Source organism: Nannospalax galili, unplaced genomic scaffold, assembly GCF_000622305.1.
Source record: "Nannospalax galili isolate Female #2095 unplaced genomic scaffold, S.galili_v1.0 scaffold197, whole genome shotgun sequence".
In the NCBI taxonomy this organism is placed as follows: domain Eukaryota; kingdom Metazoa; phylum Chordata; class Mammalia; order Rodentia; family Spalacidae; genus Nannospalax; species Nannospalax galili.
In genome coordinates this window covers 554571-579858 of record NW_008339846.1, presented here as the reverse complement: position 1 = coordinate 579858, position 25288 = coordinate 554571, and the positions used below count along the sequence as shown (strand labels likewise).

Below are 25288 nucleotides of genomic sequence, written 5' to 3'. Positions count from 1 at the left end.
CTCTCCCTCCTCTTCCTTTGCTTTACCTTTTCCTAGGAAGGCATCTACACAACACCTTAAAGCTTCTTTGAAGACACTGACTTTTCAGTAGTCAATATCTATGCTCAGTGTGGTTACTGCATAGTTTACCAAGTCCAGAAGGAATTTAATCCTGCTAAACCTCACTGGCACATAGCTACAGCCAAACCAATGATTGCTTTGTCCACAAACACAGCATACCTTTTAGGGTTTGGTATGAATTGTCCCCTCAAAAGCCTCGTGGGCTGAAGCCTGGTCCCTAGCTAGTGATGGTACTGAGAAGTGAGTGGTGTATAAAATCACTAACTCCATCAATGGATCAACTCACTGATGAGTTTCCTAGCTGAACGGGATATTGGGAGGTATGTCTAGTTGAAGGAAGGAAGTGCTATCTCACCATCCCAACTTTCTTAACACTCTCTGCTTCCAGGCCACCCCAAAGTGAGCAGCCTCTTTCAGCACATACTTTACCAATGATAATTTGCGCTGCCTCATGCCCATAGTTATGAATCCACAGCTGAAATCTCTGTAACCACAAGATATCTTTCCTCCTTTTAAATCGTTTCTCTTGGGTGTTTTGCCATAGTGATAAAAACTTAATGCAATGTCTTCAATACTAAAATATTTTTGGTGTAACCTGTGCATTTTAGGGGCGTATTCAACAGTTTTTATGTTTGTAAGTAGCAAATAAATCCTTCCTATAAGTTATAAGAGCACACATCTTCTGAAAAATCTTGCTTAAAAAAAAACCACAGTGTAGTGATAAACAGAATCCTCTGAACTTTGCTTTAAGTTGTTGTCAAGCTGAGCAGGAGATCTTTGACTATGATCCCCTGAACTCTAGTCCCAGATTCCACATTTTGCAGCTCATGACTCTGTTCATGAAAAGCAACACATAGTCCCAGGTTCTCTGTGGAATTTCACCAAACTTTGTAGGGAAAATTATAGTAGGTCTCTGCAATATCTTCAGAAGATTGGCAACACAGGACACTCTTCCAGATCAACCCTAGGAGGCTAGTGTTACACCGAAAGCAATCCCCGAGGGAGACGCTATGAGAACTACAGGCCAATATCTATCATGACGCCAGATGCAGAAATCGTCACCAAAATATTAAGGAAAGAGTAAAAATTGCAAGTAAGCTTAATCCTAGATTAAAAAATAAATTATATGCTATAGCCAAGTGGGCTCAATTCTCCCCAACGTTTAAAAGTCAGTTACTTTAATCCACTTCATCAACATTACCTGATCTTATTAATAAATGCAGAAAAAAAATGGAAATAGCCAGTACCCATTCCTAACAAAGTAAGAACAAACTCTTTCAGCTTCATAGAGAGCATCTACAAAAGACTAAAAGCTAAAGTCATAATCTTGTGAAACAGGAAGCTTTCCCACCGACATCAAGAGTACAGCGAGCCTAAGTTCCCATTAATTGTTCACAACACTCCGCTGGATGTCCCAGCTAATGCCACAGCAAAGTGACTTTAGGAAGGGTGCAAGCTAAAAGCTTAATGCACAAAATCAACGGCTTTGCATGTGTCAGCAAGGAAAAGTAGGATTTACTTGAAATTGTAAACATGTTATTTATATTAATGCTCTAAAATGAAATAGGAATATAAATCTAGCAACATATATGTTCACATCCACAACCGATGAAAGAAATCAAGAACTAAGTAAATGGGATGTCCTCAGAGAGGAAGATTCACTATTGTCAATATGGCGTCAAATCTTCCTGCCTTGATTTATAACTTCATTCAAATCCCAAGCTTAAAGCAAACACGTTATTTTGTAGGTATGAAAACTGACTCTGAAGTCCATACAGAAAGAGAAAAGCTCTACCATAATCCACACAGCATTTAAGGACAAGAGGAAAGTTGAAGGGCTGACCTTTCCAAGCTTAAGACTTCCTGGAAATTCACAGTGACCTGAAAAAATAGCACTAGGAAAAGAAGAGATAACTTACCAACAGAATGGAGCAGACAGCTCAGAGAGCATTCCGTGTGAACATCCTCTAAACCAATGGACAGAGAAGACAGCCCAGAGAGCATTCGTGTGAACATCCTCTAAACCAATGGACAGAGAAGACAGCCCAGAGAGCATTCGTGTGAACATCCTCTAAACCAATGGACAGAGAAGACAGCCCAGAGAGCATTCGTGTGAACATCCTCTAAACCAATGGACAGAGAAGACAGCCCAGAGAGCATTCCATGTGAAAATCCTGAACTAATCTTTGACAAACGAGCAAAGACAAGAGATAGTCTTTTTTTTTTTTTGACAAATCATGCTTGGACAATCAGACATCCACATACAAAATAATACCCATATATTCTCCACATATTAGAAAAGGCTCACATTACATGATTGAAGACTCACTGTAGAAGGATGTGACAAGTTTATGTCATCATCACAGGGAGTCAGTCATAGATGAATAAGACAGAAAAGAGGTTCTAGAACTATGCCAGCACTAAATAGATAACATTTTAATTAAACATTAACCCAACACAAAATATTTTTGTATGGTATATGGTATAGATCAAGATCTTTTTTACATAAAATCATCTGATTTTTCATTTCCATCAGATGTTGCAGGCTCATTGTACAAAAGTAAATTAAGTAATTCAATATTTAAATGTGATATCAAGGATGAATTTCATACAAAATAGCATGTAACAGGTGATCCTTTTCACAGCAAATTTAAAAACAGGGAAACTAACCCATATAACTGTATTGGGAGACTAGACACTTCTGAGGGAAGGGAGATAGCATTTGGAGGACAGTGAAGGTTTCTATCAATGTTCTAAATCATGACTAGAGAGAAATGATGGGACTGTGATCTATGGAAAGTAATCAAATCACACCCTTCTCTCTATACGCTGTACCACGATAGAAATAATGTTATGAAAACAATGGACAGCGGGGGGCAATACTTCAAAGCCCTTCCCTAGTCCAGTCACTGAGTCATAGACCATTAAAGAGCTCTTGAGGCTGTTTAGTTTGCATACACCCCGTTACTTCCCAAGTAAGAAAATGGGGCACTCTGAAAACATTCTGTTATTTGCCAACATGATGTCTTCGAGAGGTGAGTACAGGGCAAGGTTGATCAGCCTGCCAGCTCTGTCCTTCCAGGACATGGATGGTGGTGCCTGTTCTCCACATACTTGCAGGAGCTCTGCAGAAGCCACTGCCCAGCTGAAGCCAGCTTGCTGTTCTCAACTGGAACACTAGACAGCAGAGGACAGTCACAAATGGATTCCATCACGACTAGGAAAGCGGAGTGGTTTGGGGTGCGGAGGGGATCCATATCCCCCTCACATCTTCAGTTCCTGTGACGCAGGGTCAGAGGACAGGCACAGGCATTCTCTATAGGACACGATTCTGATTAAAAAGTAAACTGACGGCGAGTTCATGTTTTCATGAAACTTGAAGTGGCATGTTAGAGCCTCCCTAGGTCACAGGCTCCTGGGGAACTGAACACAGACATGAGTAATTGAACGACAGGCTAGAGATTCCCTAAGTCATAGATAGACCTCCCGGACACAGACATGAGTAACTGAGGAGGTTTCGGTCTATTAATGGGAAATGACAGATGACTTCATTGGATGAATTTCTCCAAACAAGCAGCTGTCCTCCAGGAGTCTACTCAGAAAAGAGAAAACTGGCATTAACCACTCAGGCCCTCTGGTCCCTCACTACTTGTTTTTCTATCTCTGGTGTTGGGCTGCTGATGGAAGAGGCTGAGCATTGTATGCATGGCTGGGATGCATCCCAACAGCACCTAATTGGTGGAGGATGTACCACTGTTTTGACTCTGTGGAAATTAGGAAAGCAGCGAACAATACCAAGAAAGCAGTCTTGGATTCGTTAAGACGGTGAGAAATCTAGACTTTCCACATGGAGTACTGTCCAGTTTGAAAGTGTGTTTTCAAGTTAAATAAACCTCACAGCGAGTTTGACAAGGAGATTTTCTCTTAGAAATTTTGATCCTAGAAAAAAATGAGGATGCACTATGTCACATATTTATTTATAATTACAAGGTCTAAGGAAATTAGTAAAATTCCTGAAAGTAGTTTAACTCCTAAGTTGCTGAAGAAGCATTTTATTGATCAGCATAAAACCAAGGCAGACTACTTCACCACGAATGTATATTTTACTCATTCCGCGCCACTGAACAAAACTGTTTTCGAATTCTAGAATCTTAGTAATAACTCTGAGAAGTGCACTCTGATTTGGTGATCACAGCCCATTCTGTGTCCTCACAACATCTCATAGGTCCCGGCAATTACTTACTTCCATGAGTGTTCATATGCGTCTTGGCCGTGTCACTGTGCTTGGACTCTTGATACTAACTCTCACTGCATACCCAAATTTTCACCCTCTAATTTTCCAAGTTGTCAGAACATAATTTAAAATTTTAAAATGCTGATCTATTTTTCTCATAACCACTGAGGTGAAAGAGAGCTTTGTAAATTGTGGAAAAGGAGCCTAGAAAATGATGGAAAAGTTTCTGGATATAGAAACTCCAAACCTCCCTGTTTATATAAGTAAGAGTAGCTTAAGAGCAAACTCTTCATTGCTGAGAGCAAAGATGTTCATTCTCACTGGAAAAACATGAAACGGCTAAAGACGCTTCTCCCAGCCCCAGGAGAGGCTCACAGAGAACCTGCCAGCAGGGAAGGGGCAGAAGAAGGTCCACAAAAGCCAGCAATGAGGTGAGTCAGAGCTGTGGGCACAGAAGCTTCCATATGTATTAGGCAACAGAGACTCATAACAGGCCAAAGTCCTGAGGATACGTGATTGTGGATGCTCAGAGCTAAGTGGGACATCTGTTTTCTACCTCCCCCAAAGTCCAGGGAACACTGCAGAAGAGCGGGTACAGAAAGAAGAACCAGAGGACTGGGGGTGCTACTGAACGCTGTCCTCTGGACGTGACATGCTGTTACATCCACAAACTCACAGCAACTGTGGTTACCTGCACGAGATTCGTAAAAGACCTGGACCTGCTAGTACTCCAGCATGGAGTCCTGGTTTTCCCTGCTTGGGGGGGGGGTCGCTTTCCTTAATGGTGTGGTCACAGTCACCTTACCTATGCACCCATCAATAATCCCCTCCCATGCTCATACAAGCCAGTCTAAGTAAACGTAGTGGGCCACAGAACCAGAACAACGAATCTGACGAGGGCTGAGGAGGTGGCTCCATCTATAAAGTGCCTGCCACCTTAGTAGGAAGATCTGTATTTGGGTCCCCAGAAGGTTTGTAGAAAGCTAGGCATGCAGCAATTGCCTGTAGCCCCAACCTTGCAGCAGGTAGAGAGGGGCCACGGAGACAGGCAGATCCCTGAGCTTCACCAGCCAGCCAGCCTAGCCAAACCCAGGAACTGCAGGTTCAGTGAAACCCTGTCTCAGAAAGACAAAGGTGGACAGCACTTGAAATATACGTTGATGTCAACCTTGGGCTTCAACACCCCTGCACACCACACATATACATGACCCCCCCCACACACACATGAAACTAGACTTGTTGACTTGGGGAGAAGACAGGGTTCAATGGGAGATGGGTGAGAGATGGTAACGAAGGTGAAAATGACCATAATTCACTGCATACATGCATAAAATTGTGTCCATGGAGGTCAGAAGAGGGCATTGAATCTCCTGGAACTGGAGTTAGGATGGTTGTTAGCCACCTTGTGGGTGCTGGGAATTGAACCCAGGTCCTCTGCAAGATCAGCCAGTGCTCTTAACCGCTAAGCCATCTCTCCAGCCCCAAATAATAAACGAATTTTAAAAAGAAAAACGTGAATTAAAATAAAAAGGTCAAAAAAGTTAGAAAAAGAAAGCAGCCCGTGCTCTTACCTGCTGAGCCATCTCTCCAGTTCCCCGAAAACTCTACTTTTTAAGGACTGCGAAAAAAGAATTCAGGAAAGAAAAGAAGCCAGCCCGTTCTTTGCACCTACTGTCCAGAGCGCCTTGACTATGTTGACTTAACACATTTGCTGAGGAGCCAGCACAATGCTGTGTGCAGAAGCAGGGTTCTGTGTTATGACTGAGCCCACCCTTTGCTCCGAATAAAAATACGCTTCCCTTCAGAGGCCAAGGAAACAGTTCTAATCTCAACAGCAAAGGTGGAAAGTCACGTGCCTTCTATGGAGAACAAAATGCCACAGTGTAACTTGTGCCAGCACTACTGTTCAGTCCTAGGAGAGTGAGTCAGTGTGCAAAGTGATGTCAGGGCTGGGCAGGACCCAGCACAGGAGCCCTACAGAGGTCCTGCATTGTAGGTCCAGCACCCGCCCCACCTGTGTCGTCCCAATAGCTCAGCCCTCTCCAGAATGACTCTTCATCTCAGGTAGCCCAGATGATCCTGGAGTTCCCTAGGCAGCTGAGGATGACCTTGAACTCTTAATCCTTCTGCTTCTACCTGCCCAATTCTGGGATTACAGGTGTGGGTTACACCAGGTTGAATGTGAGCATTTTGCTTGTGCTATGTGATGATTAAAAGGTAAATAACGACAGCAACTGCAGGAGGCTGCGTTGCTCTGCTGGCCGTACCCCTTGCCCTTATGATCAGTGGCATTAGCCCATGTTTCGGCTCCCAAATGTCCAGGCCCAATCCCCATGTTGCTGTCACTACATGCTCCCTGAAGGCTGGAGTCCCCGCGCTGGGACAGGGCTGGGGTAAGTGGGGCAGCCCAATCTTCTCCAGAACTCCAGATAAACAGCGTTTCACAGCACCGCACTTGTGACCCACCTTCCAGGCTCTCCCTGTAGGACCCTCCCTGCCCCACACATAGCCTCTGTGCTCTCTGCCCTCAGCCAAGAGGGGAAAACTGGGTTTGGAAGAGGGAGGAACAGGTAATAGGCAGACTGGAGCAGCGCCTTTCCGGGTCCCAGTTGGAATGTGCTGTATGTCAGCAATACATCTTCCGTTTAAGTCTTAACATAGACTTGCGACAAGTTTGTGAGGTTCGACAGATACCCTGCCAAGTTGGTGAGATTTGATGAATACTCTGCCTTGCGAATACGAAGATATTTAAGATCCCATTTATTCTGGAACCTTAAAATCAATATACTGCTACTTTTTACTTCCTCTGCACTCAAAATGCTTTTATGATATCATGAAATTTTATTTTAAAATTACATGGTTTTAGAACCAGGATAAAGCTTTTTAAATTTTCCAACCTAACCAAAAATGTATTTAGAAAATAGTTATCCTGGACTGGAGAGATGGCTCAGTGGTTAATAACACTGGCTGCTCTTGCAGACAACCTGGGTTCAATTCCTAGCACCTACATGATGACTACCAACCATCTGTAACTCCAGTTCCAGGGGAATCGACACCCTCTTCTGACCTCTGCAGGCATTGCACAACACGTGTGCACCTACCTACATGCAGGCAATACAGTCAGACACAAATAACATCATAACAAAAATAAAATATTAAAAAATAGTTACGCTTTATCATTGAGGATGTGGAAGGATACAAGCTGGATCTCCTTGTGCTGTTAACTGACTAGAGGTCCCTGGTGTCCACACTGAGAACATTTTTTAACTCAACGTTCATGACCAGCCCTTTGGTGCGGTAAGCACTGTGCGCCTGTGCTGTGAGTCTCAAGACCAGCGTCAGATTCGCTGGCAGGCTCAGGGCTGGAGGGAACTCGGCCTTGTGGCAAACTCCTCTGTCCCACTGAGGGAAACGCAGGGGAGCTTCTTGCAGAAGCAGCGACCATCAAAAGTACAGGGAGATTACAAAACCAGCTCAAGGGATCCATACCTTAAAAACTTGTGCAGGTACCGGCGGCTGCAGGGAGACCAGGAGAAGATCCCGTTGCGTCCTGCCAGTGTGGGTGACATTATGTTACCCTCCGACTTTTTGCACCTGTTTCCTTCTCCATCATGAACCATGCCAAAGCTACGGGAGAGAGAAGATGGTCATTTCGGAGCAAAGATGAGGTGAAAACATCAAATAGCTTCTGGTGAGGGCAAGCCGAAACTGTGAGGCCATCTCTCCTCAGCGTGGTAGGCGGGGACAAACAAAAGCTGTAACAGCCTGATGAAGAGTGTGTGCGCTCATGCACACTTTGGAAGAATGATAGTTCATCAAACAGCACCAAATGGAGCACGTATCACATCCTAGGCAGATCTTACATCACAGAAACAAGCATTTTCAAATCCGGTGGAGGGGCAGTTCAGTTGTGACCTTGGTACAGATAGTACCGCTCAATAGTCCTTCCTCTTCTCCTCCCCTTCTTACCAGCACTGGCAGAACTTTCAGTTATCAGAAATACAGATGTCAGGTTCCCCGCTAGAAGATCTTGAAAGAACCAGGTATTTGAGTTTTTCTGACAAACTCCTCAGGTGAATGGAATGCTAAACCCATTCTAAGAACTACCAACCCAGCCACAGGAACTCAGGGGGCAGTTGCCTCTTCCCTACACCGTGGGATCCCACGAGCGACCCTGCAAAGATGGCACTGAGAGGAAGCGAGCAGGGCGAGGCCTGGCTTGTTTGGAAAACCTCCCGATTGGCTGAAAGCCACTCCCCGGGCCCCCTCTGGGGGCGCGTGATCAGCACATGAAATCGTTGATGTCTATGGGACTCTGCCCATGTGGCCGGCTGACCTTGAAGCTGATTGGATACATTCGGGAGGGACTTGGGGGGAGGATTTCCAAACTGTGGTTTTTGCCTTTATAAGCTCTGTGACACCTGCAATAAGCGAACTCCTGCTTGAATCCTGTGCATCTGATTGTCCTCTGGGAGGAGGACTGGCCGAACTGGTGGACAGGGTCCCTCTTTCCCAGATCTCCTGTGTCCTGGCTTCTTCGAAGCAGTCTGCAGGCAGTCCCTCGAGCCCCGAGGGCCCCTACACCACCCTAGGTCCTCACTGCTGGGGGCTGTGACAGGTGGGAAGTGCTCGACTCCTTGACCCAAGGCCCCGCATCTCTCTGGAGGGCATTTCCATGGAAGCCCAAAGAGTGAGCCCAGCTGGGATCCCTGTGAGCATTCTTTAGGCCATCTGTTTTACTTGAGTTTGAAAACCAGACCAGACTGGGGCTCCCACCCGCCCACTGAATGGGTACATCTCAAGCCACAGTGGCTGAAACCCTCCCCCTGAACCTGTGAGGACTGCAGCCGGAGTGGCCGCCTCCTACCAAAACTGCCATCCTCAGCTCTACCAGAACTTATTCCATGGTGCCTTGGGGAAAGCCTGGGGAACTTGGGAGCTCCACAGGGCTCTGAAGAGCTCTGCTAAGATAAATGCATTCTTGGAGGGTTCATTATTCACACTGCAGTTTCACACTCTGTCCTCATGGGGATCACCCAAGAACAGGGAGATGAATGAGTGACAGAGGAGAGAAAACAGAGGAGCAGGGCAGCTACTGGACTGAAGAGCCGCTCTCCTGCCAGTGGTGATGAGTGGTGGTATGGCGACAGGGACCGCGGACAGGGACCGCGGACTCCCGGTGAGGGGATCTGTGGGCTCTGAAGTGGACCAGAGAGGTTTCGTGGAGGCTAAGAACCTATGTTTGCACTTAGCTGCTTGCTAGAACCACACAGTAGTAGAAGTTTGAAAATAGCTAACACTTATAAGCGCTCACTACTTCACACTAAGCACATGACTTACATTTCCTACCTTATACTATCCTCCCATGAAGACAAGAGAGAGGCCCAGAAAGAGCCCTTGATCCAAGCTGCAGTGTGAGGATCAGAGTGCAGACACTCAGATGTCAGGACCTAGGCAGGAACCATGCAATAGTGCAGCCCCAGTGTGACCGCAGAATGCATCCAAGGAGACCTGGCAGGCAAATACTGTCAGATTTCTGAAAAATTCCTGATCGGTACCAAGGGTGATGTGGATGTGGTCATTTTAACCTCCACCCATTCTCTGAAGTTCTATTAAAAGCAATTAATCAAGGCCAAGGCAAGCACATGGCAAAGGAAATATGTCATGGCTATGAAAAAGATTTGGGCTGAAACCCCAGAAGGGAGGCTACCCTGGGGCGAAAATGATGAGGACCAAATGGCAAAGTATGCCTGGCCCTTGACCTGCTCTGGATGACCAGCATTACAGCCCCACACATGGTCTAGAACTGTTGCCTACAGTTCTAAGGAATTCAAATAACACTGCCTGGTGTCTGGAGAGTTCTTGGGTTTCAGTTTTTTCATCTAAGGTATTTTGGATGGTTATAGCATCAAGTTTCAATCTCTGCCAGCACTAGAATTTCAGAGGAAAATACATTACACACTGTGACTTCCCAAAGCCTGTCTTGGACACTTCTGGTAGGCTGAGAGATAAGACAGGCATGTGGTAGTGTGCTCACAAACCCCAGGTGATTGGGGTGCCCACAAAATCTCAGTCCTACTATTTCACTCTTTCCAGTTACCTCACACAGATCTGATAAATGCATCTAACACAAAAGAATACCACATGGGACCATTTGATAATGATGTCAGTCAGGTCCTGGAAGGAGGAGGCCGACACATCTCAAAGACAAGTTGGTGTTTGGCAACTGAGAAATACAGCTACGATTCAAGCTAAGCATGCCAGAAAATATTTATTCTTCTCAGGCACCATAGCACTTTATTTAAAATGGTTATCATCCTGTGGGACAGGAAAATGGTATTTCTCTCTTTATCCTTAATAGTGTATTTCTGAAGACTCTAGATGCCTCCTACCCATGCCTGCAACCCACTGCCAGGGAACTTGACAGCCCATAGCAGCCTCGCTGTTCTTGTTGATTACAGGACAGTCTTCCAGCCGTGCCGGTGACTCACACAACGCAACACAACACAACAGTATCAACCTGAAGATCATCATGCTAAGTTAAACAAGCGAGACTCAGGAAGACAAATAGAGCATGTTCTCTCTCATATGTGGTTCTAGATTTAAATATGTGTATGTGTATATGCACACATACATAAGACGTGAAAGTCTAAGGTGGATCATGAGTGTGGAGGAGGAGTCATAAAAGAAGAAATACAAAATATTGCAAGTTTTATCTCACAAGAAGGATATGCATATCTGCGTATTTGTCATATATGTACGACAATAGTAAAGGGCTTGTTGGGTGGGAGGGGGTACTATCAAGAGGTAGTGAGGAAGAACAGGGAAGGCCAGTGGGGGGACTGCAAATCAGAACCTCATACAATGGTATATATATCAAAAAATCTTATTCTTTGAAAAGGTCATATATGTAGACAATGTGTATTGACTGTTTCCATCCCATGCTCCCCCTAGCAACTCCCAGGACCTGTCTATCACATCTCAATTTCAAGGCCTCCTTGTTTGCTAAACTCACTGAATTCAATTAGTGCTGCCCATATACACACTGGTGTCGTGCTATTCACCGGGGCACTGGGAACCTCCCAGTGGCCACACTCCTCAAAGAACAGACTCTCTCTCTTCCTCTGCTAGAGGAGGGACCTTCAGAACTCCTTTGACCTCCATGCTGGACTTTAAAAAATATTTGTGCCTATTTTTACACATGGGTATATGCATGTGAGTGCAATACCCATAGAGGCCAGAGGTGTCAGCTTGCAGCTGCACTTAAAAGTGGTTGCGAGCCACCCGAGATGAGTCACAGGAAGCCAGTTCCTCTGCAGGCACATCACAGACGCCTAATAGCTAAGCTGTCTCTTGAGCCCCTGTGCTGGAATATATTTTTGAATATTTCTTTTTGAATTTTCTTGTATTTCATAAACATTTTAAGCATCTTTATCCCCCTCCTTATTCGCACCCTCCCATGGACCCCTCACTGGATTTCATGCATTCTGTCATTTCTGTCAAGGCCTATTGAGTCAAGTGACATCTACCCAGACATCCCTGAGTGAAAGTTCATCCGCTGAGGTCTAGTCAGCCTATCTAGAGTCCCTCCCTTAAAAAAGATCAACTCTTCCTGACCCAGCACCAATCAGCTGCCCAATAGTTCTTTGGTTAAGACTGTGACCTATTGCCAGTTTCTATAGTTCTGTGCTGGGCTTTTGTCTGCTTAAGTTTGCATGGGTCCTCTGCATGCTGACACCGTCACTGTAAGTTCATATGAGCAAGTTTCCAGGAGCCTGCAGGATTCTATTCCCATGTGGTCCTGCACCTCCTCCCTGGCGCTCACAATCTTTTCACTGCCTCTTCCACAGTCATCCCTGAGCCCTGGGCGGGTGAAGTTTAAAACAGTAGTTCTGTCCAAGGACCCACACTTTGAACATTTGTGTCCATTTGTGCTCATGGCCCTCTGTTGCAGGAGGGAGTGTCACTGATGAGAGTTGAGAGGTGCACTAGTGTTCTCTCTCCCCACTGTTCCACTATGTTCCGTGAGCCTTAGGTGTAGAGGTTCCATTGTAGATGTGCCACTTAGGGCTGGGCATTTCACAGACACATAATCTCTCTGTGTGACCAGTTGTGGAAAGTTAATGGTCTCCATCTGTTGCAAAAGAAGCTTCTTTGATGAGTGGTGACTGGAATACTCATCTGTAAATATAAGGATCCATATTTTGTACATAGTAAGAAACTACATTTGTCTAGGGATGTGACAGACACAGGGTTTTCTCTAGGATCTATGACCTCTCAAGCCACGTGTATTTGGCTGTGTTTACAGTATCACACATGAGTTCCCTCCCACTGAGAGAGCTTTAAGTCCAATTAGGCAATTAGGTTGTTGATTACCCCCAAGATAAAAGTGTCACTACTGCCCCAATGTAGTTTGCTGTTGTGATCGTTGTTGTGGTTATTAGGCCTTAAAGCTGGGGTTGGACCATATTTTGATTTGCTCCCTCAGCAGCTTACACAGTGGTCTCTAAAACTATGAGAATCCAGGTTGGAATTAAATTTTTTTTTTAAATTTAATAACCACATGATTAGAAGCATTTCATTACAGCTTTAGCACATTCAGTAACACACTCCAGAGCAAGGATACATCTCTTTCAAAATGGCTGTAAACTTTTAGGTTCACAGTTGAATTAATGCTGTTATATAGTACTGAACTCAGTATAAACCCTGTAATATATAAAACTGAATGAGTTTTACTCTTTAAAGAAGATCTCCATTTCGTTTTAAAATATATGGTTTCCTACAATTTAATGCTATTAACACTTAGATGTTTGCACATGTGTCTTTAATCTCTATGTATCTGATTATTACTAGTCACAGTTGGTTATGCTCGGATCCTTAGTACCTGAGTATGGATATAAAGTCATAAGGTAGATTTCACTGGTAATGTTTATCACCTCTACTATTTAATATGATGTAACTTTTTATGCTTCCCCCTCAAATACGTCTTTTTAAAGAAATTGTTGATTTTTCTGTGTGTATATCATACAGAACATCCCACACAGTCTTATTCATCTATATACCCACTTCCCAAATGGCACCCTCCCATAGCCTCCCCCCTCCCACACACTGGAGCCCGTACACTCTGTCATCCCTGTTACTGTCCACTGTGTTGTTGGCACCCCCAGCCATTCCCCAGTGCTTGTCTGTCTGCTGAATCTAGTCAGCCTATCTAGAGTTCCTTGTTTTAGGAAGATCAGCTGTTCCTCATCTAGCAGCAATCAGTTGTCAATATTCTTTAACATAAGATTGGGGTCTGCTGTTCATTTTCCCAGTTCTATGCTGGGTTACTGTCTGGAAGTCTCTTGCGCCACCTTGGCCAATAGGAAGGTGTCTCCTGTCTGGCATTGTTTCTTGTTATGTAGCCTTCAGCTATATACGTCGACTCTTAAAAATTATATTGACCCCTTTAATCTTTGGTTATACTTTCCTTTTTGGTGTTTAAGACCCTACAGTGACCCAGATAAAACAATTTATTTTTACTCTTAAGGCTGTTTGAGGATCTAAGTTGGAATTTTTAACTGGCTTGATTTTGCGGAGGTCTTACAGGTACTCACAGCTGTGTGAGTTCATGTATGTAACAGTCATGTCATAATTTCAGGCTACCGGCACAGCCTTGTTGAATGAGAGACACTCTTGAGTGAGACAATGGACTGATGCCGTCCAGATAGCAATTTTATCTTGGAGAGATGAAGGTGACTCAGGCAGGACAGGGAAGCCCAGGCCCAGACGCAGACTTCCTGGTGAAAGATTATCCTCATCAACAGGCAAGAGCAGAAGCACAGATGGGCTGGAACTAGGGGACTTCAGGCAGATAACTGGAGCGGGCAAGGCTTATGGAGCTAGGGGCAGTCCCACAGTTGACATCCTGGCCTGCTCGCTCATGAGCTGTTTGGTACTGTTGAACTCCCTGAGCTTTTGTTTCTTCCTGTGAAAAATGTGGTAAAGCCTTCTATCCAAACAGAACGTGAACTGTGCTCTGGACACATTGTCCAGAGAAGCCCTTTACACACTCATAGAAGGGACAGAGGTGTATGTGGAGAGTGGCCAAAGGTCAGTGGATTTCCAATGCTTTACAAGAACTCTTCAGAAAAATGGCCCTGAATAAATCCACATGATCAGAGGCTTCTCAGAGGACAGTAATGATCACTAGGTAGGGTGAAGGTTAAAGAGCTGGCTGCTCCAGTAGTCCCCAAATCCCTGATGTTGGTGCTTTCCATGTGAAGAGGCCCCAGCTGACAGAGCAGAGCCCTGGGCTGATGAGGTGCACATCCCGATAACCCTGACTGACATCTGGCATTAACAGAGAAGCACAGCTGAGCTTCTCAGTGCTGATAACCGACTGGCCTGACGCCCGTGCGGCTTGCTTAATGGTCTCCTGATGGATGGTCACTGGCTGGCATCTTCCAATGCCTACTGCCCTCATGATTTGATCTTCCATGTGACATGTCTGTTTTGTCTTCTGTCTTGGGTTACTAAAAGTCATGTCTCACCAGTATTTTAATGGTATCCTATACAAAGCTTTGCTAGAAGAATGCACATTGTACCCAATGACTCGTGAGCATGTTCAAGGGAACACAAGAGAGAGGGTGATGGGCAGAGGCAATTCTCAGCACAATAAAAATCCGTTGATAATATTTTCATGGTCTGATGATCATGATGATAATAAACATTAACTACTTAAGACAACTTCATAGAATAGCAATGTGCATTTCAAATAGTACTGCTCCAGGACCACTTGCACACACGTGCAGTAGAATTCACAGTACTCTCTCTGTTTTTCAAGTGAGCAGCATGCAGCTCAGTGGGCAGTTTCAGGCTCCACAAGATGTTTCAGAGTGCCACCAGACTGACAACCTGAGTTCTCATTTTGTTCCAAGAGCTCCATGCCCAGGTGACATGGTCTTCAGATTGTATAGTTGAACCTTTGAATGTCTCTGCCGGTTCTTTGACACGTGCAGTCTGTTTGCATGTTCTGTGTCAAATGATTTAGAATAACCAAAAGACTTCTTGAACTTCCAGCTCCCCAACAATCCCGGTTCCAGGTTCCATTCACACCATGCACAGAAGCAGAAAGGACTTCCAAATCGAGTAGACCAATGAGGTGTGCCTTAATTGAGATTTTTCTTTGAGTTGAGGGTTAGGAAATTTCTGACTCCTAGATAGAGGAGAGCACACCCCACCCACGGAAGTAGTAAAATCCACCTTAGAAGATGATTTTTTTTGGTCTTTTGCTAATAAAACCATTAATCAATGAAAGACAATCACTTCTTAATTATTAAAGTTGCAGTTTACAGAACATAAAAATCTGCCTCACCTTGGATGCTTTGCCAAAGATAGTGTTGGTGTCCCAGAACTGCACACATATATTTCTTCTGCAAATATAGTCCCCAAAGAATAAGCAGACTGCATAAATGTGTTTATCACATTCATTTAAGTAAAATCTATGCAGTTCTAGTAGAGACATGTGCTTTAGCCTTCCTCACTGGGAGCTGTCAAACCTGACTTGTCAGGTGCTCACACCTGACTCCTCCTGCTGTCTGGCTCGGGCCTCGAGCCACTTGCCTGCTCCTGCTTCACATGTGGGTTCAGTGCTCACCGCTTCCCCCTCCCTTGGGGAGGGCAAAGGAAAGGACAGCTCTTGGTTTCTACAGTTGGAGCCAATGAGAAATCGCTCCAGAAATTTTACAAAACGTTCTCAGCAAAAACAAAACAAAGCTACCAGGTGTGGCTGTCATCCCTGTCGAAGCTCTCACCGTCACTGTGGTCACATTTGGCGCATGCTAAATACGTAATTTCTCAGCACAGTGGCCCGTTCATGCGTGTCACCCTCTTTAGAGCTCCCTGTTTCCTATCTCCTGTACAATGCCATCTGAACAAATTTTCAAGAAGGATTTGGTAAGTTCTAGAGGTTCACCCTGTCTGCAAGGGGATTTTCCTCCATCCACACATGTGGATCCTGTCTGCTCCTCATCTATGTTCCTGCTTTCAAGTGAATATGCCTTTGCCCTCCAGATATCATCTGAGTGAGGAAAAGAAATACTAATAGCTAACCCTAAGTAAAATAAATGTCAAGGCTGCTTCTGTTGAGGCTGGAGACTGAGCGCCTCATTTGGAACAATTAAACTTAACTTTGGTTCAGTTCACCACCTGCAGGGGTGGCCAAGACCCATATCTCTACTTCTCAGATGCCAGTGGGCTGAGCCCTTGGTGACTGGAGTTTTTCTTGCCTTTATTATTTAATTAAATCCAGGTATGGTTCGGAGGACAGCAAGAGTCTTGTGCCATTATAATAATGAAAGTTTTTTGAAGTTTTAACTCCAGCAGACTATTAAAAATACAATTATGATTTAACTGAAAGCCTTATAACATGTAGATGCAATTATCTAAGCAATGAAATTGTCAATCATTACCTGTAGTCATGAAGGAATTGGTATCAGGACGCACAGCTTTGCTTTCGGGTCAGCAGTTCACAGAGACAAAGTCTGAAGGGACCCTGAGGGGTTCTAGTGAACTAAGGAACATATCTGTGTGTGTGTGTGTGTGTGTGTGTGTTTATGTGCATGTGTGTGTATATGAATGTGTGTGTATGTATGTGCATGTGTGAGAGTATGTGTGTGAGAGAATATGTATGTGCACATGTGTGTGAGAGTATGTATGTGTGTGTGAGACAGAATATGTATGTGCATGTGTGTGCACATATGTATGTGCATGTGTGTGTGAATGAATGTATGGTGTGTTTGAGAGAGTATGTGTGGGTGTGTGCGTGTATATGAATGTATGTGTGTATGTGAGCATGTATGTATATGTATAGTGCCTGTGTGTGTGTGAGCATATGTATGCATGTGTGTGAGCACACATGTGTGCGTGTTTGTACACATTCCATAGCATGAATGTGGAGGTCACTGCACAGAGGTCAGTTCCTACTGACTACCATGGGGGTCTCAGGGATCAAACTCAGGTAGCCAGACTCTGCAATAAACACCTTCATCCCCTGAGGTATCTGCCTGGCCCTGCCCCATCCTTGTTGATTGCTGAGTTCCCAGGCTCACGGCACAAGCTGATGCTGCCTTATTTCAATAGCAGTGGCAGAGTCAGTGCCGGACACAGGTAGTGAACCAGGAACTAGGTCTTCATGGGACCAGCTGCTTCTCAGTGCCCGCATGCCCCAAACTCCACACCTCCAAAACAGCATCTCTACAGATTATATATGTGTGCTGATGTGTGTGTAGATGTGTGCATGTGAACAGAAACTCCAGGGCAGCTTGGTATTCTCCTTGGCCAGATGGATTCCTCCAATGGCAGCTGCCTGGAGAGTGAGATGAAGCCACAGAATCAAATGAAAAGGTGGGATGGGGAACCGGGACGGATACTCCTATTCCCAACAAAGGCTCTCTGTGAAAAGAAGACATGAACGATCGTGGGAGCAATGTGTGGGCACCTGCAGGCTGCGGGAGCAATGTGTGGGCACCTGCAGGCTGCGGGAAAAGAGCTGAAATGAACACATAAGTTTACCATGGACCGACTTTTATAGCTGACATGATCACTGATCCACATGACTTCCCTCTATAGACATGGTGTGTGGCATCAGGATCCAGAGGATACTCATCCAGTCAGGAAAAGGATCTTGGGTTCCCCACCCATGGAGACAAACTTACTTGTGTCCAGACTCATGGGCGATGGTGAAGGCCAGTCCAAGTCCCGAATCTTCATTTACTGTGCAGCTCCGGTACTTGCTGCACATGCCGCTTATGGGTGCAAAGCCTAGGGGTGTAGACAGGGTACACGGCATTGCTGGTGTAGAGCGACAACCTACATTTCTTTTCTAACTTTGGTAAAAGCTCAGTCCTCATCTTCATTTGGGGGATGTGAGATGGGCCACCCTTGGATAGTCATGTAAATGTGACGTGTTGATGGAGAAGGAGACACAGTCCATGTATTCCCAGGAGCCCATGGACTCTTTGTGTCATGGAAAACAGGTTGCATTTCTGTGTGATATTCCTGGCAAGGACCACTGTTTGCAGGAGACAGAAGGGATTTAATGCAGATGCTTTTTCCTATAAATACCTGTTCTCTAAAGCTCCAGGAGTAAATCCATAGAGAATGGGTGTGTCGGGGTGTCCCCAAGGTCACCCCCTGGCTCAGCTGTTCGGGTTTATCAGAGGCACTGCCGTAGTCACATTTATGATTTATCATTGCAGAAAGATGAAGAATAAAGGAAAGGCACATGGTGAGGTGTGGAGAAGCCAGACTGAGCTTCTGAGGCCATTCCAGGACAGGCCACAGGGTAAGCTGATGGCCTCCAGCAAGGAGCCATGACATCACACTTGCAGTGCTGCCTACCCAGAAACCTCTTTAGGTTCTCAGTGTCTGGAGTTGCCCCTGGGAACTGGTCATGGAGTCACTTGATGCCTGACAAGTAGAAACTACTCATGGCCCCAGAAAGAAAGCAGGTAAAAGGCCCTGTGTGCTCAAGCAGTTCAGAGTGGATAAATGGAAGCTTGAAGGGCCAGTGAGGGCCTGCCTCATAAACAGGCCTTGCTGGGGGGCAGAGCGAACCTCTGCTAGGCTGGGTCCCACCTGGAAATTCCCACAATAAAAACTCTGACTCCTGAACTGGGAAGAAATGAAGGAAGAAAGGTGCTCCCTGATGTCCCGGCCAGCAGCACACTCTCCGACCATTTGAACAATGGTCTGTGTGTCATAGGCTCGTTCTACCCATATCTAGACCTAGACTGAGCTGCTGATGTTGAGACCCTCACACAGCAATGTAAAACTGAGAGGATCCCATTGCTGCAGTGTGTCTGTCAGCACCTGTAAGGCTCTACTCCCACCACAAAGGAGACTTGGGAGAGACTCCTGGTCCTGTTCCCAGTGACACAAGGCACAGAAGAGAGGATTTCTTACCTCACAAGTGACAGGAACTCTTGAATTTGGGGTGGGCTTTTTTTGCTCCACAATCATTTGATAAATAAAAAAGTTTTATACTTAGGTAAAGATTATACAGGGAAGCAGGAATAGTCTTATAACTCTACTTAGCAGCTGCTACTGGTTATGGGTACGACAACTGTGCTACCCTCAAATGAACAAGACACTGTTCACACATGGTCCTTACAGTCCTCCCAGAGAATCTCACCCAAGGTATCACAGGGTTCGTTCTTCCAGGAACATATGTCCAGACCCGTCAGCAAGATGGCGTGGTCGTGGCGAGTTCCATCTTTCCCCATCAGTCCAGACTGCCACTGGCAGAAGCTGCTTAAAGTGTGGTCTGCATGGTGGCTAATCACCAGCCCCGGCTGAGCAAGAGCAGACAAGGCACCCATGGAAATGGAAAGAAAAATCATCATAAGCCACTGTCATCAGAGCAAGCTCTCCTTAACACACATTCCGAACACACAGATTCCAAACTAGCCATAACCAGCTAAACGCTTCATACTTTGCAGTGAAATCCCCAAATGTTCCATATTTTGCATTAGTAAATCTTGTATGGATTCCAAGAAGACATTTATGTGCCTTTCTGTATAGAAGCATTTGGAATATATCGGATTGATTCTTGGTTTTTTTCCCCCCCTTGGGTTTGTTTTTTCCTTTGACCCAAGAAAGATAACACCTGAGCGTGGTGTATGAATCTTTTGCGTTCAAAATCTTTGAATAACACTTTGCAAAACTGTATCACGTCACAGAATACTTTATTCGTGGTCTGTACACATGCCCAAAACGTGCCTCACCAGTTATGAGATCATCTCATAACCAGACTGAAAAAGTGGTTACTTCTACATTTATAACTGCAGTGTTAATTCAGTAAATTTCCTACACAGAAGCAACTTGTTTACAAAAGAGGTCAATTTATAAAGATTTATTGCTGAGAAACAAAATGCAAGAGATAAACAGGATGCCTTTAACTTTATACACCAAATCTGCTAGAGCAACAGTGAGATACAGTAAAGAAGGGTGGAAGGATCAGGAATAGGAGGCTGAGGCGGGGGGTGGGGGGCAGGAATGCCCGTGAGAACAGGTACCCCGAGTTAGTGAAAATCCTCACAGCGTCATTGCAGTTTTTTATGACCAATCATAGACTATCAGCTTACGGACCTCTGTTTCAGGACAGTATCTTGTTGAAATCTTTAGCCGCTGTTGAAAATTTGTCTCTTGGTCACTAAATTCATTTTTTCCCCTTAAATATTTATTTTGTTGTTGTTTTTCCCAGAGTCCCAAACCACATGTAAGCATCCAGGCATGCCTACAGTCCTCGGCTGGAGATCTCCAGGAAGCCAGTGTTAATTAAAGTTAACACAGCTGTATGATCAAATGATAACCTCTCTTATTGTCTGCAGCTTGGATGAATTCCAAGGTGAAAACGTTTTAATAGAGGGAATAATTAACCTGTCACCTGAGAAGCCCTGGAGTTCAGCAAACCCTCCCCAGCCACACACTTACACAACAGACAATGGGGTTGTGTCCTCCCTGCCTACTAGGCTAGACAGCCTACCCCCCTGCATCCCCACCTGCATGGAAGAGAGGCGTGCCACAGATGCTGTGACTCATGTCAGATTCTATCTACAGCATTCTGCTTTGTAACCAAGAGCACTGTGGAGAACAGGAGGCACTTAAGGCGTCACAGGGTGAATGCTGTGTGCCTAGCTCAGGTCCAGAGCCTACGTTCTTTTGCTGATCAGTGAGCAACTTGCGGAAGGTGGAGATGGACTCTTTTGTAATGAAGACCCTTGTTACTAATACGGTGATGTGCTTCCTCTGATATGCAGGGTGCAGCTGTGTGTGGTGACAGGGGTCTCGAGGGGAGGCAGGGGTAATCGTCTACCTACTCCCCCCAAGACAGTAAAAGCTGTAGTCAGAGTGAAGTAAGAGAAAAGTGCTCACAGTCTAGGATCTCCATTAAGTAGGAGCCTGAGCCTGAGGATGGTGGGAAGCAGGGGTGGTAAGGGAATGACAGCCACGCAGCATACCTCACCTTCCAAGCTGCGAATGTGTTTAGTCTTCTAATTAAACACAGACCAACATACTATCAGGAAGATTGTGGTGGCTAGAGATACATGTCCTTTGTACTACCAGTGGGTTTCCCAGCCATAGCCTTAGGACAGCTCTTCTGTTCTGCCTCCTGTGAGACCACACACACACACACACACACACACACACACACACACACACACACACACACACACACACACACACACAGCATTAGAAAGAACTAAAGATAGTTGTTTTAAATGCAAAATATGAAATCCCCATTCTCCCCCTAAAAGAAAGTCTAAAAACATTACTTCAGACTCATTTTTTTTCAGAGAAAAAGAAAGCTCTGACTTGGAAGCTGGACCACCTGCTCCTCCTCCAGCAGAATGAGCCCCACGACGGCGATGTTGATGTTCCCTCCTATTGCCCCATCCTTGAATAAAGCGGACACCTGGAACAGAAAGCCCGTGTCAGCTCCGTGAATGGCAGCATGCTGCAGCCCAGGCAGGCCCGCAGCCTTGCTGGTAAGGCCAGCACCTCGTCCCTTGGTGATTAAGCCCCAAAAATGTATGGTGTGCTCTGTGGGGAGAAAGAGATGGGGGAGCTCCATGAGGAGAGAGCTATGTGGGGGACTCTGTGAGGAGCTTTGTGGGGTACTTCTCTGTGAGGAGATGTATGGAGGGCTCTGTTGGGAGGGAGCTATGTGGGGTGCTCTGTGGCAGGAGATACACATTTGAGCTTCTCTGTGGAGAGAAAAACTAGCTTACTCTGAGGATTGTGACATATTTGGGGTGCTACTGGAATAAGACAGACCCATGTGGGATACTCTGTTCACTGGTGTAGGAAGTAAAAACATATTTACAGTAGTGCCATTAACTCTTTTCAGACACTGGGGAGCCCAGTTTTTCTCTCTGTGATGCAGACTTAGCACACAGGGAGTGGGATAGAGCCTCTCATGGACAAACAACTTCCACAGGTGTTCTTTAAGACAGAGACAGGGCTTATCTGAGATGTTCTAAAAGGGCACATAGCTTCTCAGCTTCTGTAGATAAAATAATTTGTGTTTAACACCTGACATTACAATTCCTAAAGGGTAGGCATTATCAATAGCACCTAAAATTGCATGTTAATCTGATAGAACTATTGCCTTAAAATGTGTCACCATCCCCTTAGAAATTTCTAGCACGTGAAGAAACCAGTGAAACCCAAATACCTCAGAGGTTAACCAAGTTGCAAAGATGATCAAATTAAGTTTCCTCTAGTCTATTCCCTGATGCTATGAAAATACCTCTTTTGATTGGAATGTAGTAAAATTCAGTTATCTCATAAAGTGTTTCTTATACACAAGACAAAGTTCCCCACATGTGGGAAATTAAAAACATGTGAACACACATGCACATGCACACACATGCATACACAGGTGCAGAGGCACATAGGTACGCACATGCACACACACAGGCATGCACTGGTACACATGCAAAGGAGAGCTGTCCTACCATGTTGAGCACCGTGAGGACGTAGGTGGTGATGTTCCCATGGCCATGGCTTTGCATCATCGTCCTGTCAACCACCACCAGGGTCTCTACGTTCAGCTCCTCCTTTCTATGGGATTTCAGGAGCGAGCGCCTGTGCCGGGGGGAGCCAGGCTTGTACTCATCAGGCAGGATGAAGAGGTCGTCCTTGGGAGGCTGAGGCATGTCTACGGAACAGGCAGAGAGCAAGCTGAAGCAAACACACAAAATCAAAGGCATAACTGGAGGAAGTTTCCTTTAAAACTAATCAGAGCAATTAGAGAGCAAACTGCATTCTGCCCATGTGGAGTAATGCCTTGAAAATGCTTTTGGTAAGTTCATATGAGAAGGTTCCCAGAGGCCTGAAAGCCTCTGTTTCCTTATGTTCATGCACCAACCCTGGCTTTTATCATCTTTCCACCCCTCTTTTTCAATGGTCCCTGAGCCCTGGGTGGGTGAGGTTAAATATAGAGGGGATCTAAATTTGATTGGGATCCTATCCAGGGACACACACTGTAGCCTCTTATGCTTTAATAACACTGGGCCAGTTGTGGACTCTGTGTGCATTGCACTCTGCTGTACTGTAGGATGAGGGACAGCAGATCTTAAGGGAGTGACTCTAGATAGGCTGACTAGACTCCAGTGGATGAACTTGCACTGAGGGACATCTGGGTACACATGATTGATGGATAGACCTCAACATATGACAGAATATATGAAATCTGGTGGTGGTGGGGGGGGCTATGGGGGAGTGTGGGTGGAAGAGGGAGTCTAAATTTGATTCAGATCTATTATATGAAATGCACAACAACTCAACAAAATATACATTAAAAATAAAAAAATAAAATGCTTTTGGTAATTATAATAGTATACACTCCATTAAAGCCAATTAGATTTAGTAGGTACCAGAAAAACATGGCTGGAATTTTTTCATCTGAAAGCATAGCTCACAGCCCATCTCCAGGACATGCACGCCCAGGCTTTGCAGGCTTCCTCATGGAGCAGGCTGTGAGCAGGTGCTGCTGTGTGGTTGGGCCTCACTGCCCACAAACTGTTGCTCTTTTTTGTTTGTTTGAAGGATGTACAGATTGAACATTCCCAATCCAAAAATTTGAATCCAGAAGTGATCTAACATCACAAACTATCTCTGTATAAACATGAAGTCACCAGTGGAATTCCACACCTTGTCTTCTGTGACAGACAGGTTGTAGTTGAAACCCAGGTGCACTTAAAACACTATAAAATGGTTCTCAGGCTGTGTGTTAGGGTGTGTAGGAAACAATGAATAATCTGTTCAAGTTTTTGGTTCCAACCCAAGATGGCTCATTCTGTATTCCACAATTCAGAATATGATAAAATATGTAACGTTTCATGAAGGAAACTCGGCCTGTGTTTTCAAGCCTAAATGAACCAGTTGGAGAAGAGCAATCAGTATAACTAAGTCTGAAGGAGCCTTTGTCACTGTTGCTGTCCTTGTAACTGCACATGGTGATGTCATTTCAGTAGCCGTTCTCTTGTCAGCCTCTACATCAGCTACTGTGTGTGATGCTGGGATATGACCACGGAGACAAAGGAACGAACACAGGTAACTCCTGGCCCACTCTAGAAAGTGTTAGAAAAGGGTTTTAGATCTGTGGGGCATGGTCTCAGATCCTTTGGTCTTAACCTCAAATGACAGAGAAATTTGTGCAAGATGAGGGCAGAATGGGGCAGGGCAGTCCTGGGCACAGAGGCAGAAGCTCCGTGCGGCAGTGTCATGCTGGCCAGGGCTCTCAGAAGCTCCTTAGAGCAGACAGTTGGTTCCCCTTTCAGAACTGCTTTCAGCATGTCCCTGGGAGTATGTGAGGCAGTTAACCCCACATCAACTGATGGCCACAGGTGAGATGAAGAAGGCCCTTCAACAAACCCAGACCCAACACCCACTTTAACGAATCACCTGCCGTGGCCACCCCTTTCCAGTCAGATGTCAGGAAGCACAGGGAACAAGCTCACAGACTCTAACAGGGACAGTCTAGGACTAAGCTCCAGCGAGAAGACAGGTCTCTCCCACAAGAAGCCCCACATTTGGCTTTGAGTTTCCAAAGTCCCTTTGAATGCAGTCCAGGATGCAACAAGTTCAGATGCCATTCAGGTTCGGATAGTCCAGTGACACTTAATCCTTTATTGAGGCTCTGGTGATTCTTATTCCCTTTATTCACCAAGATCCACCGAGCACCTACCAGACTCTCCTCTGCTTCACAGAGGCAGGTGATGCAGCCATCAGAGCCAGAGAAGGCTGGGGCGGGGGCCCAGGCTTACCTCATTGTCCTTGGAAAAGACCGATTATACAATGCCCGAGGACTAGGGAAAAGAGGGAACTTCAGAAAACAGTGGCTTCTGGATCATAAGTTTTCTATATACCCTGCAAACAACAGAGGCCCTCTAAGGGATCAGAAACAAAAAGACTCCCATCAAGGCTTGGTGACAAATTGCAGGT

General features: G+C 45.3%; 1 protein-coding gene across 1 annotated transcript in view; it reads right to left on the bottom strand.

Moving 5' to 3' along the window:
* The window catches only part of Adamts16 (ADAM metallopeptidase with thrombospondin type 1 motif 16), a 161503-nt gene that overhangs the window by 86635 nt on the left and 49580 nt on the right, over positions 1-25288 (bottom strand). The window contains exons 5-9 of the mRNA XM_008834569.3: positions 22798-23000; positions 21669-21752; positions 19470-19629; positions 17992-18097; positions 7784-7921 (exon numbers count right to left, since the gene is read on the bottom strand). Of these exons, the coding sequence (XP_008832791.1) occupies positions 7784-7921; positions 17992-18097; positions 19470-19629; positions 21669-21752; positions 22798-23000 (691 nt within the window). The remainder of the gene's footprint in view (positions 1-7783; positions 7922-17991; positions 18098-19469; positions 19630-21668; positions 21753-22797; positions 23001-25288) is intronic.